The 20,240-nt window shown below is 36.0% G+C and overlaps 2 protein-coding genes across 7 annotated transcripts in view; one reads left to right on the top strand and one right to left on the bottom strand.

The window, feature by feature from the left end:
- Window positions 1–20,240, top strand: part of LOC105250399 (suppressor of lurcher protein 1) — a 265,289-nt gene that overhangs the window by 84,199 nt on the left and 160,850 nt on the right. For both annotated transcript variants that reach the window (XM_011256469.3, XM_025415580.1), the window contains exon 4: window positions 7,315–7,529. In XM_011256469.3, the coding sequence (XP_011254771.2) occupies window positions 7,315–7,529 (215 nt within the window). The remainder of the gene's footprint in view (window positions 1–7,314; window positions 7,530–20,240) is intronic.
- Window positions 1–20,240, bottom strand: part of LOC105250397 — a 236,962-nt gene that overhangs the window by 126,983 nt on the left and 89,739 nt on the right. The window lies entirely within an intron of this gene.

Here is a 20,240-nt window from a genome sequence, read left to right as displayed (position 1 = left end):
TTGCTGCTCTTACACGCTCGTACACACACACATACATGTACGGAATACGCGCGCAATACTCGTAGTCTTTTAATGGAACGCGCGTATCGCGCTGCTAAAGTAGCACTGACCAGACGTCTTTTACGAGCTCGTCCTCAGTACAAGCCATTTGGTGTAAAGCCGTTTGAGTGCAGCTACATTTTCTGATTCAGGCCCGAACCCTCTTCAGGGCTTATCTAGAAACAATGCAAGATTGACCGCGTTGCCTGTTCGCGTTTCTATGTCCTCCCTCTTTTCACTAGATTTAAGCGGAACATTTATAAAAGTGTGGACAAATTCAAATTGTACTTTTTCTATGTATTGCGATTAGATGTGACGAAAAATTTTGAGATATGACCAAATGAGAACAATCGCGGAATATGAGATTAAAAATGTTTCCAGAATATAATCAGTTATTTTATACATAGTGAGTACACATAGAGAAAAACATATTATGGTGAAAATTATATTACAATTTTTTAAATCGTGGAATATATTACAATATATAAGAGAAAACACGATGTATATTTTTATTCTCAAGAATATTATACATATATTATATTTTACAAAGCAATATTGTAATTAATCGAATATTTTAATGCATAAATGCATTGTCGTTAATAAATAATAAAACAAATGCATATTTTTATAGTAATATCCTTTAATGCTATTATGTTTTAACTTTAATAAAAAAGATTATGTTTTTCATGTAATTTCTATTGTAAAATTTTCTCTGTATATTAAAGCAGAAAGGCAAACTTTATATTTCTGCAAAAATGAAATTGCATACACTTATCAATTTTACAAAGTTACAAATGCCGAGAGAAATGCAAAAGTCAAAAGGTAAAAAAAACCATACTACAGAAAGCAAGATTACATATTTGTAGAGTTATTCTCATTAACTGCTAAAGTCAATAATACGTTAATAATTCTTGCCTCGCTGGGATATTACACAAGTGATGAAAGTAAGAGAGAGAGAGAGAGAGAGAAAGAAAAAAAGAAAATTAATGTTTCCCTATGGATTCAATTAGCGTGAATAAGAGATCGATAATCGCGATGCGTTGGCGTATCCTGAAAAAGCACTACTGATTTTTCGAATAAAGGGATGTGGGCGAAATAAAATACGCGTGTTCGTCAAGGATATATCAAACCTGACCGCGCGGATGTAATAAGGCGAGGTTTTCCACGAATTCTCAAGTCATCACACAAAACACGACGGGTACTTGCACGTAAGCGAACCGCCGCTGCCTGCGGAAATTACAAGCCGGAATTGCGCGGAAATAACGCCACGAAAGATCCGACAGAGCGTTGAGCGCGAACAAAGTTACGAGTACAGGGTTGCTTGCGTAGCTCTTCGTGGAAAGAGGAAAGAGAAATAAGGAGCAACCCACCAAATCTTTTGACAGAATACGAATAGAGAATACTATGGATATATCCGAGGAAAAACCTTTTTCTATTGTAATTTTAATTTTTGCAATTTATCATTTGTCATTTTAAACCTTTTCGTGTGAATAATTGTGTAATTCGAATCGAAATTCGCAAGTCTTTAGAGGATCGATGTCTTCGTTTTCAAATCAACGCATTCGTTTTTTAATCGTATCTTATCGTTCAAAGATTGTCTAGATGCAAAGAGAAACTGGTTACATTTAAAAACGACGGATATACTTTATAATCTGTTTTACATTCGTGTTTTTCTTTTCCTGTCGCAAAAGAAGTGATCTTGAAACTTTATATATTACGACGACTCTTATGGGGATTTCTTCCTAATAAAATATCTTTTATTTTGCATTTATTTTAGAATCTTGAGCATTTAATAATTTTGCTCGATAAAAAGCAGAAATAAAAGCATGTATTGCAATTAAAGATATTTAAAGTATTCTCAGATACATGTTTCTAGGTAAATTTTAACAACTTCAAAATCTGTGCTCTGTAAAAGATACAAAAAATATTAAAATTAAAAAAGAAGTTATAATAATATTAAAATTAAGAAGAAAATACAAATAGTTGTAAATATACTAAATAATATTAAATAAACTACACAACGTGTCACACTCGTGCGAGAATTTTTGTAAATATTTTTAAAAATTTATATAAATGATATATTAATACAAAGAAATATTTACTGAAGAAATTTAAAGCTTCATAGGTGAAAATTAAACGACGAGTAAAGCATGTAATTATTCAGGTCATAAACAGACTTTAATTAAAATCACGATGCGATTAAGCTGCCAATCTTGAAATTTTAATTATCATTAAAAATTAATTAGAATGTTTCTAGACACAGTTTCTCCTAATGTAATGCGAAAGATTGTTAATCAATTGAATTCGTTATTTAATTAATTCTATCGCTTCTTGCCTATAATTGTGAATGATGTAAAATTTGAAATTAAACCATCATATATAAACAAACCACGCTTCTTGCTAACAAAACATCCCTACGATAACCAAGTTCTGATATATATTGATAGTTCGAGTTGCATCTTCGGAAAGTGAATGAGGGGGAGACTGAGAGGGGGATAAATTACGACGTATATGTATTTGTGCGCGACCGATTAGTTAATCTCGCTGCCGGGGATAAGGATGAACATGTAAAACGCCGCGGGCGCTAGATTCGGGGTAAGTCTCTTGGCATATAATGTATATGTAACCTCGCTACGGTATATGCATTTAGAATTAAATCATGCGGCGTGATTGGATCAGGCAGTGTAAGAGAACCATGACAGTTAGCGTGTTATACGGCCGCGAGAAAACCTTTGGGACGTCAATACCAGAATATAGTTCCGGAATCGGCAAAATGTCAGCTCCTAATGGTACATTAACCTCAGATCTGTCAAGTTACTCATACGGCAGTTAAATCAGGACGAAAAAACCGTTTTTTTTAACTTTGAGTCTTTATCTCTTCTGGAAGAATGGAACTGAACAAATGTATATATTTTTTGCAATTTATATTTATTGCAGCTATAACAATAACCGATGGTGCGAAAATGTATGACGCCTAAAGCTCCACGTTATTAAAATGAAATTGATTAATAAATTTACAATTACTTACTATTATTATCATTAATATAATTATAATTATATCATTATTAATAATATTAGTATTATTATTTATGAAAATAATTATTGTTAGTATTAGAATTAGTATTGTGTTAGAAAGAGAGAGAGAGAGAGAAGGATTATTATAATATCTCATATTTTCTTCGTTTTTTTCATATTAAATATTATTTTTCAACATTGATATATTTCGATTAACTGTTTAAATACTATCTTGTAATAATAGGAAAATATTCATATATGCGGTATGTCTGGCATCGAGCCAATCACACAAAAAGACTTCTTCTTCCGCAAACTTGAGCTTTTCCCTCTCAACCGTTACACTGACGACTTCCGTAGACTCCCGGGAGTAAAAGTTTTTGAACCGTCGCACGCTAATCAGGATCCTTGCCCCTATCGCGAGCCATCCCGGACTTTATACCCTTATTCCAAGAGTTTGAGTGACTTCTCGACAGTTTCATCGTTGAAGTAATGCGAATCACTACTTTGATTCGTCATCTCGTTGGCTACGCCTTGGTTATATAACTTACAAAGCTTATTTTTTTTTCAGCGGTATGACAGATACAAAATATAAATGTCAAATTCTTTTTTTCTCTTTTCCTGCAAGTCTGTATCTTTAACAACCACTGCTACATTTAGCACAATTGTCAATATCGAACGCTAACCGCAGTCAGCCACTGTCTGAACAACGATAAAGTTGTCCTCGTCCTCGATCGAATAAATCCCTATATTTAAATAGTCGATATGTCTAAATGAATTGCACATAATATACACCGGAATAAAAAAATTATAAGTTTTATGTCGGGAATACGTTTACCTTCGAACCCTCTTTTGGTAATCGATACAGCACATCATGATGCGTTCGCGCATAACAGCAGTCTGTAAAGTTTTCCGCTCAACTTTCCTGAGCTCTACTCCCCCTGCATTCATTTATTTATACATATCCATGTTTGCGGCTAGCACGAAAGAGTCGATGCGAACGTTTCTATTCATCTGATATATTCGGTGAAATTATGTGGAAACCACGACTCAATCGTTATATACGGAGGTAAGCGCTTCTCCTACGCTTTACCGCATTTCGACATTTTGATATATGTATATACGAATGAAGCAATGGAAGTGAGAGGGGGAGGAGAAAGAGGTAACTGCGAAACCCGATGTACATTCTAATATTAACGGGAAGCTCTCTCCATTAATATCGCGCGTGTGGCATCACAACGATACAGGTTTCGATCATAATAAAATTTCAACCACGTTTCGACTTTTTGGAAAAAAATACAGGAAAAAGGGGAGAAGAGGGGGGGGAGGGAAGAGGCAGGCGAAAAAGAGTCGGCCATATTTCACCGTCATCCGCTTTTCTCTCATAAAATTCGTAACCCGTCCAACGTGGCCAAAGGGCCCGACAGATTCATCAGCGGTTCGATTTATTTTTTCCGCCGAGTTCTCTCCGATCGACCATCATCGGTCGTTCATGATGATTTCCCGTTTTCGCATCCCTTCTACCCCTTCGTCTCTCCTCACCTTAGGAAATATCGCCGGATCGTTGCGCGGAAAGTGAGAAACTCGTTTTCCGAACCACTGTAATAAATTGCGGCAGCCGGCAGTCAGTGTATGTCAGTGTACCGGACTGAAATAAGAGGAAGGAGGGGTAAAAGTCACGCCACGAAAACCGACAGCAAAACGGTGTAAAGCAACGCGAACGTTGAAGTGGCAGCAGTCTTGAATCACGCGGGTCTCTCTTCTCTATACGTACGGCTTTAGCCTTTCTTGGTGTACCGTTTGACAAGCAAGTCTTTCTGCCATTGATATTTCTTGCCCCCTCGAGAATGCGACGTAGCGTATTATGATATACACACGCGCGTATACCATACGAATTTTATAGAAAAGCTCGCGTAAATCTAGATTGGAGTTTTAGAGACATCTTCTTCTCCGACCCACGCGTTATCATCCCTCGATCCGAATCTATCGATCTGTGCTGGTGCTTCTGAATCTCGTTCTCTTCCTTCTTTTCTGTCCCCCTTGTTATATCGTTCCTGTCGTTTTTTCATAATCTATCTATAATTTATAGGGCCGCTTGTGTTTTATGAATTTCCAGACTATATAGAGTTAATATTAAGAGACTAAAATTTCCTTCTTCCATTAATATCGAAAACAAATATCGAAACTGATATAAAAATACAGTTTATATATTATATTTTTTCATCTTTACAATAATAAAATCAATTGATACAAATATCATTGTAACGCACCTATACATTATTTTTCAATAATATCGTATTATTACAAAACAATTTAGAAATTTATTGTCTTAAATTAATCAAATTTGTAAATATGATACATATTTATAGAGGAAATTACAAAAAAGAAGTAACATCTATCTGAAATTACAATCATATACAATTATGTAATCTTGTTTGCAACTTACATTCTTTACATTTTTTTATATAATATTTCTTTTAATGTTTAATATTTGATTTTAAATTTTAATATTTGATTTTATGACTTAATAGCATCATTAATATTAATATCATATGCGTTATAAAAGAAAAATCTCGTTATTAACTTCCGTAATAATGCTGTCATTCAAAAATATAATAGCGGTAATACTCGAATATTCGGTACACCAATATTATGAAAATTTATTTAATAAATGTCCAATAGCCGGTATAATTTAAGCGAGCATCGCGATTTTATATAAAAATAGAGATGCCACAATACGATAGCTGGCAAAATTACTTTAATATTCGGTCTCTGCCTGAAATAATATTGCACGGGAATATATTAAGTGCAACGTTGATTCGCGTTTTGCCGTTAATGCACCGTTCTCTTTAGACATCGCGCATCCATCACTCAGCACAAACACTCTTTGGAAGAGTATGTAATTTCACTCTCGGTGTTCGCCTCCCTATCTTCGTTGGATCAACGAAGCTTTCGCGAATTTAGCCCATAGGGACCCGTCGAAGGACCAGGCCGAGGACCATCATTGCGCACCCTAACATCCGTGTATCCCTATCTCATTACCTGGCACAGAAGCGCGATGTACCAAAGACCTTTCCCTCTCTCTCGCTCCGGTTAACGACGTCAAACGTTAACCACCGCAGACACGCTCGTATCTTACGCGGTCGTACGGGAATCATAAGATCCGAGCGTCGACGGAAATACGTTTGGGAAATTAAGGTGCGAAATTAATATACCAGGCCAGGACGGCGGTCTTCTCGCGGTCGATACGCGCGGTCACCCGCGGGTTTCGTATTCATCCGCAGCCAGTTACTCCCTAAGGCTGCCCCCGGGACATCTTTCCCCGACGATGGCCCGTCGGCTAACGATGACGAATTGCGTATGTGTACTGATAAATTATTCGTTGGCGGCAAATTTTTTACGTCCGGGAATGAACTGTACGCACGAAATTAATTCCTTTTATTGCGAGCTTTGGGCGGAAAATATCGCGACAGATGGATCATCGCGACGATTAATTAAGGCTCGTCCCGGCGACTGTGATAAATAGTTTGCGTAACGGGATTATTAAGATATCTCGGTGAATTTCGGGCCGAACTTGTAGCGCGATGTAATTAACGCACTCCCGTCATCCCGCTGCCTGTAAATAATTTCGATTTAATGGCTTCCCACATCTCGTCGAGTAAAACAGGCTCGGTCTCACCGCGAAAGTACACGGAGCGAAACTTTAAGGAAGTAATTTCGACATTAATCATGTCGAGCCATCGATAAGCCAATAGCCGGTGAAAGCAGTTTCGTCCGAGAGAGGATTGCTATGAATTCTCGAATTAATTTGCGAGCGGCCAATTGTTTTTGCGAGCCGGCACAAGCCGCCGGGCATGAACTTCTCGGCTTTGCCATAAGCCGCGCTAATTTCAGCATTGTATTCGCTTTAAGTCACAGGATCGCAGACGTTCCCGAAGCACAGAGAACTGCGGTAATCTGTGTACGGTGGGACTTGCGAACACCTGTTCCATTTCAACATACCGAGTGTAATTAGTCAATTAGTTTACTTCGCGAGCATTATACGAACTATAGCATATTAAGCATATTAGCGTGCAAATTTAACGGGGATGCCTTTCGTTAAACTTTGTATCGAATTTCATGATGCACTTGTTCGTATGACGCGACAAATTCGTATCAATTTGTGCCGATCACTCAAATCCACATGCCCGATTAATCTCATTTTTATTGTTATATATTGTTTTAGAAAATGATATATATCTCTAAAAAACGTTCGCATTTCAGCTGTTCCAGAGGAGATTACTTGAAGCTATTTTTACATCTGGAAGGCAAAGGTGTTTCCGAGTACACTCCTTGGTCTGGCGTACTTTGCGGAGAGCTGCGTGACATCCCGCAAGTTCTCTACAGCTCAAGATCGAGGCTTATTCTGGAGTTTCATACTGGAAGTTCACCATCTAATGCAACCGGCTTTTCCGGCATTTTTCGTTTCATCGATAGACGTAAGTTAAAATTCTTGCATGTAAATTTGACCTCCCAAACTATTAATAAATTTTTAAATCTAACGATAAATATTATAATAATTATTTGTAAAGATATCACTAAAAAAATTGCGAGAAAGTTAATGTATACATGTATAAAAAAAGTTTTTCAATCACTTTGTTCAATCACTCGATATCTATCGATTATCAGAAATCGACGTTTTCAGTGAATCAAAACGTCACATGCTCTCGAAGAGTTTAGAACGAGGAATAAACTGAATTAAGACTCATGGCATTTTAAACGAAAACCTTTTCGTTTCTCCATCTGAAGTGGAAAACTCGTTTGACTCGAAAGAGAGAGAAAAAGAGAGAGAGAGAGAGAAAGAGAGACAAAGCTCATTCAACCTTCACTTATTGAGCTGCTGCATTTATCGAGAAATTTTAAATCTTGTTGTATGGAACTTTTTCGAATTCCTTTCGAATGCAAAGTCGCTTGATCGAAAAATTATTTCCAAGTTATCAGAAGATCACTACGAGTAGCCTGATAACGTGTCAATGTGAATGACGCTAATATACGTCGTATAACATAATATGCATACACAAAATGCAAACTCAGGAAATGAGACCGTGAAAATCGCAAAACAGAGTTTTCCGTAACTCGCATAAACTCGCGTGGTAAAGTTAATAAAATTTTTCTTCGTAATAATCTGCGATTTCGCGAAATTAAAGCCGCTAAAATTTTTTTAGGTTCATACGACTGATCTCAAATTTTGCGGATTTTAAGCCGACGCTTCGTTAGTAAGCGTTTCACGCAACATACCTGTCCAACACATGCTTTAAACACATGTTGTCCCGCGAACTTTTTATTTTACTCACGTGTATGCAGTCGGCTTACGTATGCCAGGAATAACAGTGACATAATTCTGCCATAGCGCGGGTGAGAGTTCCCTCTACAATTCGGAATCGTACTATTTTTTTGTTCCGCAGCACCGGCTACGAATCCCCTTTATGTTCCTGCACTTTTTTCGTGTGTGAAAAATTCTGCGTACTCCCCATAATAAAAAAAAAAATGCCAGATCTCTATTCGTGATATACCTATGCCAGAATTTACGCGTATCTGGCTTTATAGTGTCAATCTCTGATCGACTGTAGATCATTATTTTGCAATGTATCTCCTTTTGACAGTTTAACTCGACGCAATAAATAATAGCGGATGAGATTGGCAAAAGTTAAACGAAGTAATAAAATCGATGACTAATAGCTAACTTATTGCGGTCGATATTATCTAGACAATTTTTATATCGTGTCTCGATACCGCCGATAATCAAATAAATGTATACATGATTCAATGTAATATATAATTGTCAGAGCGAACTGTTTAATTATTGTAAATTCAATCAATATTCAATTCTATAATAAGTTTTATAGTTTATCGGTGTGCTATCAAAGTTTGCGACTAAATAAATGGAATATAAGCTCTTGACATATCGCACACATAAGAAAAATACACTTGCGTCATCCCTACTACCTGGGAAACGTCACGAATCCATTTTGTTCGATCCATCATCCGGCGAACACGTCGTCGTCGTATAAGAGGGAAAAATGATGCTATCGGCAAAAGGCATGACTCTTTTTCTTCGGCACGTCTCACGTTCAAACTGTTTTTAGTGTCTTCTTTGCAGCTGTTGGTTGCATTTTTATTTTTCTCACCATTATTTTCCAACGAATAATGAAGTAGTTTTCCCACAAATTAACATATCTTGTAATTATCTGTATTTAAGATAATTACATGTAGTACGTAGATTAAATACATAGATTATAAGCGTAATTGTTCTACCACTTCGCGCAGTTTTAATCATACGAAGAATATAAAAAAAAACTTCAAAAAATGGGAATATATTACTCGTATTACAATTTATTTATTATAATGCGTAAAACTTTCAGTTTTTCAAACGTTAATCTTTGCAATATATTACCTATTGGATTATACAGATATATATCAGGAATATAACAAAACTGAAAGAAGATTCATTTTTTAAACGTTGTTATAAAGAACTTTATATAATTGGTATATATGGAAAGATGCAGCTAATATTATGATTAAGCAGCTAATATTATGTAACATCATGATTAGAGTAGGATGATATGTATTAAAAAAAAGTCAAATATAATTAGTTTTACGTGTAATAATTTTTAAAGAGTTTTATCAAATTAATAGTTTCTGATTATGAAACGTTCTCATTCACAAAAATTTGCTCTGTAAGAAATTTTAAAAATATAAACTTTCGATTCTTCGATATTCATAGTCATATAGCTATATGCTATCATTTCTTCGCCTTAATATGTTTTTTTAAATTTAAACTATATAATAGCAATATATATTTTTTATTAAGAATATAGTATAATAAAATTAAGGTAGCGGTTACGTCATCGTCACAGGATAAATCATTTATTACGCTTCTTCGCCTACGGCTTCAATCTCGCCCAAATCCGCCAATTAATGAGAAAATTGCAAAGGCGTTCACGTCTCTCGTCACGATTGCTAAAAATATCTCGCTCCCACGCTTCTCAGAGATTACGAAGGATATTCCTGTTTCGTTAAACAATTACCGGAAGGTTAATACGGAGTTTGACGAGCAAGTTATTGCGCGCCGTGTTATTTTATTTAAAAAATATTAAATAATTCATTTTTTCACATCGTCCGATCCGAAATAAAAAAAAAATAATTTCAAAGTTTAACAATAGAATATATATAGAGAGAAATATCAATGACTATCCGAACAATGCGCAAACTTATGATAGGAGAATAATGATATCTCTCAGGCTCTAGTTACCGGATCTAGTAAACTTATAGGCAAAATTCTAATGAGTCTGAAATCGGCGCTTATCGTCGTTGATAAAACGTGCCATGATAGCTTGAGAGACAGAGAGACAGAAAGAGAGAAAGAAAGAGAAGAAATATAGAGTAAGTCGGAAAGTCCTTCGGCTATTTGCGCGATATTGATTATAAAGTGGAAGATTTAGTCTAGACTATTTTCAAGTTCCTAGCGACGCCAAGCTAATTACTCGAAAAGCACCGGGCCTGCTCCAAGATATCGACTCCAAATCGATATTCCGTTATCAGAATCCATTTTATGTCTTCCGGCAATTAGACCGCATCGCGCTAATACATATTTCGCTATTCGCTGATCGTGAACGTCTTTATTAAGAAAGACCGCGCGATTAGTAAATTTAATGATACCAAATTTCCAGTTGTTTCATTAAAATTTATTGTTGAGACTCTATGCGATTATCGCGGTAAAAATCTCTTAAATAAAAACAAAACTTGATTTTGTTTTTATTTAAGAGATTTTACCGCGATATAAAATACTTCACGTGTATCTCTTGATGTTTGCAAGTTTATCGATAATTTGATAAAATTTCCGATAATATTTTTGACAATTTCATAGAGCTAAAAACTACTTCTGATCTCTCTCTATACAATCTACTATCTAACCGTGGGTATTTTCCAGTTGCTCGTTCCTTCGAGACATCTGATACGCGCGAAAAGTACTTAAAACTCGTAAAGTTTTTCAGAGAGTCGAGAGTTAACGTAAATCTTACCTTACGGAAAGCAAGCTGAGTAGCGAGAGAGAGAAGAAGGTACGAAACTTTGACTCGGGATGTCTATCCATTTCACGGCCCCGTAAACAATTTCGGGTGTCATTACGAGTTTTTATCGTAACGAGTACCTGATGGTAGAGAAACTTAATGAAAGCGGAAAAAAAGAAAAACTTGGTTTAATGCAAAATATATAGATCATATTTCGGCCGTAGATTATAAAGCTTATGCGAGATATTCGTTATATGTAACTTGAAGCAATTTATTTTAAAGATATAAAATATCGCGCTTTCAAGATTGTCAACTAAATACTTTTAGCAAGGGAGTATTTTGGATATGAATCGGCCACTATGTTTTTTCAATAATAATCAGTATTTCTTGCAAGTCTTGATTATTTTCTACATCGCTTTAGTTTTTTTTCGCGCGCCCAAATTATTTGTTTATTTGCTATTAAATAAATCATATCTAAATTTATATATCACGTAACTAAAATGCGTATAGTTCATTCGACAATTTCGCAAGAGATTAATATTAAAAGAATAATATTACGAGTTTAAATTCAATCATTTGAATCATTGAAGGCATCCAGAATTTCAATGAAAGAGAGAGAATTTGCGTGGTTCTAAGCTAAAGTGCTCATTCCCGTGTCTTCCCTTCCGTTAAACGTAGCATCGCGATTCGACCGAACCTAGTGTAATTTTAAAACAAACTTTGATAATGTATTATCCGCGTAATACGCTCGCGCGAACATTATTGCTGCAGAGTTATACTTATTATAGGCCGCGCCGAAATGCTGTAGCGAGAGCTCAAACATGAGAGAAGAGTGCGTGACGCGAAATGTGGTGTATCTCGTTTCAATCCCTGCTATTGTCCGAAGCCATATTGCAGTAACGCAAACAAACAAACGTATCGCATACCGGAACTCAATCGCTCCAATTGCCTTAATTTGTACCGAGGCAGATAGATTGATAATGAATCGCAAGCGTCATTACGCAATTAATTTACGAAATTCAATTGTGCGCGCGCGTGGGAATAACGGGCGTGGAATCGCATGGCTTGGATTTTCGTCGCATCCCGATGAAAATTACGGAACAGTAGCGTTGCGCAAGTTTGATCAGCCGTAACAACGTAAACAAATATTGACACGCTCGTGCAAACGGTTACAGTTTGAAAAACGCAAAAATCTCAGCCGCGTATAGGTTTATTCGAATGTTGTTTGCCTGCGATACTAGGTCGGCTCCGAATGAATGATCGAACGACGAGCGAAATTAATTTTAGACGAAAACATTCGAAAGCTGTAATTATAATGACGTGAACTTTGAATAAATGTGTCGATGAGAAATGCTAAATAATTAACTTTATAAATATTTACTTTATATAATTAGAGCACATGCACACGTTTCCGCTACAACTAACTCGGAAATGTTGCGATAACAAGTTTGGTTATCAAACAAAACTAATGTAATACTAATATGAGAGAGATATATAGTCTTTTTGACTTAAAAAACAAATAATAATAAGTAACTATATATATTTATTAACATAATAATGTTATAAAATAATTTAATAATATAAGTATAATATAAGTATAATAAAAATAATAATATGAATCTAATAGAAATAATTTGATAATTAATAATATAAATAAATTAATAGAAAGAATTGCGTTTATAGACTTTTTAAGATTTCAATTAAAATGCAAAGACATAAATCGTTTTTGTCGTTCATAAATTAAATAAAATTTTCGATTCATCGAAGTCTGTTCTTAATATCAGACCGGATAATAAAGTTGAAAATTTTCGTCTTGCGTCCTCCTTGTGGAAAATAACTTAAGATTAACTTGAGAAGAGAAGTAAAGAAAGAGAGAGGAGCAAGTGTGACGAGATGAGGAAAGATTAAACTGCGAAGATTAATCCGACAAGAAAGCAGCTAATGCGGAAAGATTTGCCGCGCTGCTTCCAGAGGAGAATCCAAACATTGTAAAATCATCTCTCGATACGTTCCCCAAGCGCAATTTATTCGCTCTCCCGGCATATTCGAGAATACTCGATACTTTATTCTTACATATACGTACGCTTGTCATTCATTGCGCAATTTTTTTCTATGGTTGACATAAAAAAAAAAAAGAATCGTGTTTCGCGGGTGCAATAATTTTTCCAAATAGCTCACCTTTCTCTCTCCCTAAATATTTCACGATTCCGTGTACCCCGCGGTAGCCCTTGCAGCCCGTGGATTGATCGTGGGTCGCGTCTCGGCTAAGTGACGGCTAAGTGTTTGTATACGTGCACCTCTGTACATCACATACACACATACACACACATGCACACGCGGGTATATACCCACGGGACACATCCGGACGAGGGGATACGTATTACACGCGCGCGGCTCGCCGGCGCAAAGTGACTACGTGTCCGGCATAGCAAGCCCATTAAAATCTATCTACGGGCCGGGTCTCGACGAGCGTTGTAAGCATGAAATTCAAGAAGAATCCCGAGGAGAGCTTATGCCGTTTCGTGCACCCCCTTACTCCCCCATGTTGTGTTCGTTCAGGAATCGGGGGATTTCTGCGAGAAAAGGCCGGGCGTCGGCTTCCGATCCGCGTGGAGCAAAGATTGGCTCGGAGAGATGCCCGTCTCTCGCGGGAGAGAGAAAAGAGCGGAGCTTATTCCCGTCGCAACCCCCAAGAAGCTCTCCCGTTTATCGCGTCGACGCGCGATTCTTTCAGATTTGCATAAACAAGCGCGAAATAAAACGATTAGATCCGCGAAGCGCATAAAGTACATGGAATATCGAATGAAGCTTGCTATCTTCGTCGGGGGCACGTAAATATTGTAATCTATGTAATAAATAGAATAAATAGACGCTGTTATTGAATAAAAATAGCATCTAATAAATAACGAAGCGACTGATCGTCGTTACACAAATTGCACTTAGGAAAGCTATGAATTTTCTTCACAGCGTTTACATTGATCGCCAACATGTGCGCGTGCGATTAATTGGCACCATCGAGCGACTTAATAGGAAGCACAGCCAAACGAGAGGAAAGAATTATTTTTCCGTGAAGAGAAATGAGAATCAATTTATTTGCGTTTACCGACTCGATCTGAAAAAATACAAGTGATCCATCGAAACCAGCGAATTACGAAAACTCGTCGTTAGTCCGTTTATTCGTTCATTAACACACGGTTGAGAATGAAACGAATTTACGAGAATGATTCATTAATTATGATCAATTCATGTAGCACGCGATACGTAAACAGTGCGCCGCATTTTCTGCACGTGCCCTTTTACCTCGCATAAATATATTTATTTATCATTTTAAGACACATCAAAGATGATTAAATATTTTAATACAGCACACAAAGCAACAATTTGAAAGGACTTCGCTCGTGATGGAAAAGGCACTTTAATTATAGAGAGGCAGAAGAATCCGGCTTAAGCACAATTGGCTTTCTCGTACTTTATATACGATAATACGCGACCCGCTCGGTGCCTCTGACATAACGATCCCGAGCACTAAAAGATCCTCTGTTAGCGAGGCTAACGCGCAGATGCGACCGACTTTATATAAGCAAATTAATGCTCGTCCTCTTACATGCTGCTATTACTATTGTGCTGATCAAACCGCGACGTCGTGCAAAGCATACATCGCTTAATTAGCTGGTTAGCATGTTGTCGAATGATAGCGATGCGCAGAAATGTAATTAACAATCACAGCGCACACATAAATGTATGTATTTATAAAATTCATAAATGCCTATTCATATGATATAATCAATGAATAGCGTTTAAACTACTTTAATGAATAATGCAACGTCCATAATTAAGCGAATGTTATTGTTATGTATTAAATATTTTGACATTTTATTGATAGATTAATAAAAGCGTCGAGAATAATTTACTTTCTCTTTCTCTCTCTCTTTTCCGTGCTTTATTTATTAATTAATTTTGCAATAAAATATGGGTGATTTATGCCAAAGAAAAGGTAACGTGCATAATTTCCATCTTCCTTCTTCCATATCAAAACTCAATTAACACTTTTCAATCTTTAGTAATTTGTTTATTTCGATAGATAAAATATCAAATCCTGTTTTATAATCATGAAAAATATTAACTCACAAAAAATGTTATTTCATATTATTTATTTATTTTACTTAATTAAATGTATATTTTTCACATTCATTTGTTGTATTTAATTAAACTTTTCATATATTCGCATACGTTTATAAATGTATAATTGCAATAATTGCGCAATTATAAAACCAATTATAAATTTTGTGTAATTCATAATTCTCAGATTTTTATTTTTTTCACAACTCTAATTGATATTTCCCATTAAGTTCTCCCTTTCGCAACTCTAATTGATATTTCCCATTAAATTCTCCCTTCATGCAAAACAATCCGATCAAGGCACAGCACGCCTTTTGCACATGGGAACAATCTGCTGGCACGAAAATGAAAATACACTCGTAGAAAGCAAACTGTGACACAATCGCTGCGAAGATTCCCATTTTTCAGAGCGTACAAGCGAAAGAGCAGCAAGACATATCTTCCGCGTCGCGGAGAACCAGCACGTCGGCACTTTCTACATCGATCGCTCTAAATAACTCGTCCGGTAAATTTATTATCGGGCACGGCACCCTTTCAAAAAGAACTTGCGCGCGCGAAACTTGTTCCACCGTGAAATCCCTTTTTTTCCCCAAAGGAAAGCCTCTCTCGTCGCGGAAAAAATTGTACGCGAAAAAAATTGTATATTGGGAATTGACTTACGGGAAAGGGATTAACGCGCGTAAAATGCAGTACGCGTTACGATCCATGAAAATACGCGTTATATAAACGATTACATTTCGTTAATTCGCGTCTCGTGCGTGTCGCACTTCGTTTGCGATTCAGTTTAACGATGGCGCTCTCGAAAATGGACGCGAGAGGATAAACGGGAGGCACAAACACCCTTAATACTCGCATTATGTTTGATGATTTTTAGGATTTAATTCGTGTTCTCTGACCTCGCAAATTTAACGTGTAAATATCGCGGACTAAAGTCGCACATTCGCTAAGTAAAGCGTCCCGGTCTCTCTACGCAAATTCCATTTTACTCTTCGAATCTGAATAATTATATGTGCGCAAATACCGTGGTACACTGAATCACAAACATATACCAATCCCACTAACGAACTCCACCTTTCTCTCAGACCTCAAGACAATAAAACATACTCTGTACATGCGAGGATATACTATTTGCATCTATATAATGGTGGAAAGAAAATTATTTTAATGTATCTGTAGAAATGTCTTGAGAAATACAATCTTATTAGCAAAGATATGAAAATATTTGAGATAAAACAAATGCTGATTAATGAGAGGAAGAAAATTCCGTGATGTTTTTCAATTGCGAGGTACCATTAGCACAGACAAATAAGAACACAGGGCGAAAGAAAATTAAATTTTAGTAAAGAAAAAAAGAAATTATGTAAAAGGAGGCGGCGAACACAAAGGCGCTGAGAAAAGGCGGAAAAAGATAAGAATCTTGAGAGGAAAAATAAAGAGAGAAAAAAACAAAACTCCACAAAAGCAGAGAATATTGCGGAGAAACACCTTAATAAAGATATCGCGGCAATTCTACCGAGGGATTAAAACTGAAAGGTAATGTGCTTAAACCAAGACACGCTAATCGCTTCGCGTTCGATAATAATTTTAAATTACGCTACGTACCTATAAGTTACAGCCGGTACGATAATTGCATAATTTATTAGAGATTGCTTAATTAAAGAGACCTTTTCATTCTCCTTGTTCGTAATATTTCTGTCGTGTTCCACATTTAAGATCGTTTTGCCCAAAGTAGGATCTTTATATCCACGGAAGTTTATCGCGCGTTATCGAGATCTTAAGAATATCTAGAGGTACTTTTCTCAGAGAGAACGCGCGTGATAATCGAGTTCCGTAGAAATAAGATTGCCGATGAAAAAAAGGCTACAATCGTAGAACGTGAACCCGGCGACTGATTCTGGCGATCGATAGCGCAGGATGGCCTCCATTTAAATTTAGTGTCCAGTTTATTTCGCATATAAAAGGAGAAACGGGAATCATTTATACCGAAATGGGAGTATCGCGGCGTTGTTCGTCGAGAGGAGGGAAGGGATACTTCAAAGTTCGGAAATCGAACTTAGTCTCGAAACGTTAGGGTAAAAGTCTTAAACTATTCTCGAAGGTAACATTACCGGATTGCAAAGAAACATACAGCTCCACCAGCAGAAAATGCGGGGTCGTAAATTGGAAAGTTGGATTTAAAATATCTTGGAATTGAAAATATGGAGTCATTCTATACGAGATTATTCCAAAACATTACCTATCGGGAAAAAATCTTGTAATGAAAATAAAATGATATTTAATGAAAAATAAAATATAATGATATTTAATGAAATTTCATAAAATCATATTTAATGAAACAATCTTGTAATGAAAATAAAATATTGATATTTAATGAAAAAAGATCTGAAAAACGCATTAAATGAGCAATTGAGGAAATTATATAAAATTGCAAAACTAATAATAGAGGAAGAGAGAGAGAGAGAGAGAGAGAGAGAGAGAGAGAGAGAGAGAGAATGTTTTTACCAAAACTTTGAAACTTCAAAATTTACTAGCTGAAATGTCAGATAGAGATGCCTAAATCATTCTCAAGGGAAATTTGGTAGACTCATTGAGTGAAATCTTAAGAGAAAATAGCCTCTCTAGCAAGAACTCGGAAAATTCGTTAAACTTAAAAAAAACAGACAATACATTATATATATTTTAATTAATAAGTGATCATCCAATTTTGATCAAATCATTTATTACAAACTTAACGTGCATTATTATTTCAAATATAATTTCAGTACATTTTTTCGAAATTTTGTACGTAGATTTAAGAAGTAAAAAAGGGGAATATGAGAGATGGTGATTAAAAAATATATTACCAGTGTGATTTAAATTTAATAATTTTTTCCATATTTGCGTTAATATTTTAGAGCATGAAGTTTCTTCTCCTAATGCGATTGCATCGATTTGTAGTGAAAGCTATGACACCTTAGAAAGCACCGTGGATGGAAAATTGCGAAAGTTCGTTAGATTCCAAGACACTTTCGGGCACTTTGCCGTACCGCCTAATGCTCGTACACCGGAATGGTTCGAACAGTTAGAAGGGACGATAAATTTCGAGGATTTCGTTGGTCTTCGTTGGCGTTTGAGGATACTCGAAGGTTGTTCAAACGGTAGCGAGAGAACGGGCCTATTATCAATTGTCTGCGATAAGGAAGGACCGGTCGGCGGGAAAGCCCATTTAGGATGGATATATCCTGTGGATGGAAGATATCCTTTGTGTAGCTCGGAATTTCGCTCCCGAGAGATCTTAAACTGTACCCTCGAAATTCGACGACAGAGCTCGTCAATGATGCTATCGACACCTCGCGATGTTCGGTCATTGACGTTCATTAAACACAGTTTCATCTAAGGCTTCTCTCTCTCTTGCTCACACAATCGAGATATGCTAGAGCATCTATAAATTAGATGGATTGAAATTTCCAATATATCCTTCTCTAATACAATAAAGTGGCATATTCAAGATCATAAGAAATACCTTGGAAAAATATTATCAATTATATTTGAACTTAATATTATTTTAAAATATATGTACCTTCCAAAATCTTTATACATTATATATAACATTTTTTTAAATATAATATATAGAGTGTACTGAAAATATATACAATAAGAAGGGGATGATATTTTGAAGATAATTCTACGAAAAGATAAATAAAAAATACAGAATAAAATTTTTCCGTACAATAGGGGAATTTATCTTTGAGAAAAAATTTCTCCCTTTTTTCGAAAACGAAATCTCATATGTTATTCTATATATTCGATTTATTTACGAATTATCCTACTTTTCGGATGCAGCCTATATATTTTACCATCACGACGTAAACGGTGTTGATCCCGTCGAGAAATTTTCGCGAGAGCCCGTCGGGGCACACGTGATATTTTATAAATGCTTGCTCTTAATACGTCGAATGCCAGTTGGGATTATCGTAGCGCGAAACCTTCATTTACGATTCGCAGCGATGATCCAGCCTTCCCGTCCCTAGAACGCTCATTTAGACTTCGCGTGCGACTTTATAATACCGTATTGTCCCGCAGCACAATGAATATTGTTCTCGTAAAATCTCAAAGCTAATACCGACCCCGTTGCTCGACGGTTGAGGCTGGTTGGCCGTTCAAGATATTTCACAACGATGCGCGTCGCACTCGATTAACGATACCTGAGAAACTGCGCTATCATGAATATTATAGTTTCGACATTACGTTGCACTTTATCGCGCTTTTGTGAACTTTAGGACCGATTAACGATCGCGGAACGAGAGATGGATAGCTCGAGATATGCTTGTACTCGCATCTGCGGTATCTGCAGTGATATCTGCATCAACCCGCAGCGCTATCGATATTCATCCCATGTCAATCTACGTGCAAAACTACGATTGCTCGCACGCGTCCGTACATACGCTTCTCAAACAGCATTTAACGTCCATGAATGTGCTTTGCACGCAATAAAAATATTGAGCACGTGCGATTGTTATCAGCCGACATCCTGGTGCAAGCTTCAAATAAACAGATTGTGATGCATGATAAAAAATGTTAGAATCGAGTAAATGTGTTCTACTGAAAAAAAGACAATTTGACATTTAAGACTATATAAAATAATTAAAAATATGACATTTGGAAGATCCCGACGCTTTTATTATAATTTAGTATATTTAATATAGTTAAATAAAATTATCGAATATTGATATGAAACATTTTTATTATGACGACGTTGATGGATAACATTAGATATAGTATTATGGAGTATACTCTTTTATATTTCTCCAGAGAAATGTAACGAAAAATATAAGAGGAAAACTAGGCTTTATGTGCGTTAATCATCTTTAAGTAACTTTATTTATTTATATAATAATACATTTTTATTTCAGATATATTTTCAAAAAAATTATATATCGGCATTTTAAAATGTCAAATCTTTTTTCGAAGATTGTTCATATTTTCAAACTGTAATTTATAAGTAACCAGTAAATTTAAATATTTTGTTTTGTATGAATCTTT

The sequence above is a fragment of the Camponotus floridanus genome, unplaced genomic scaffold, assembly GCF_003227725.1.
Source record: "Camponotus floridanus strain SB8 unplaced genomic scaffold, Cflo_v7.5 scaffold1, whole genome shotgun sequence".
NCBI classification, from domain to species: Eukaryota; Metazoa; Arthropoda; class Insecta; order Hymenoptera; family Formicidae; genus Camponotus; species Camponotus floridanus.
Note: the sequence above shows the minus strand (reverse complement) of the source record. Positions and strands in the feature narration are given on the sequence as shown.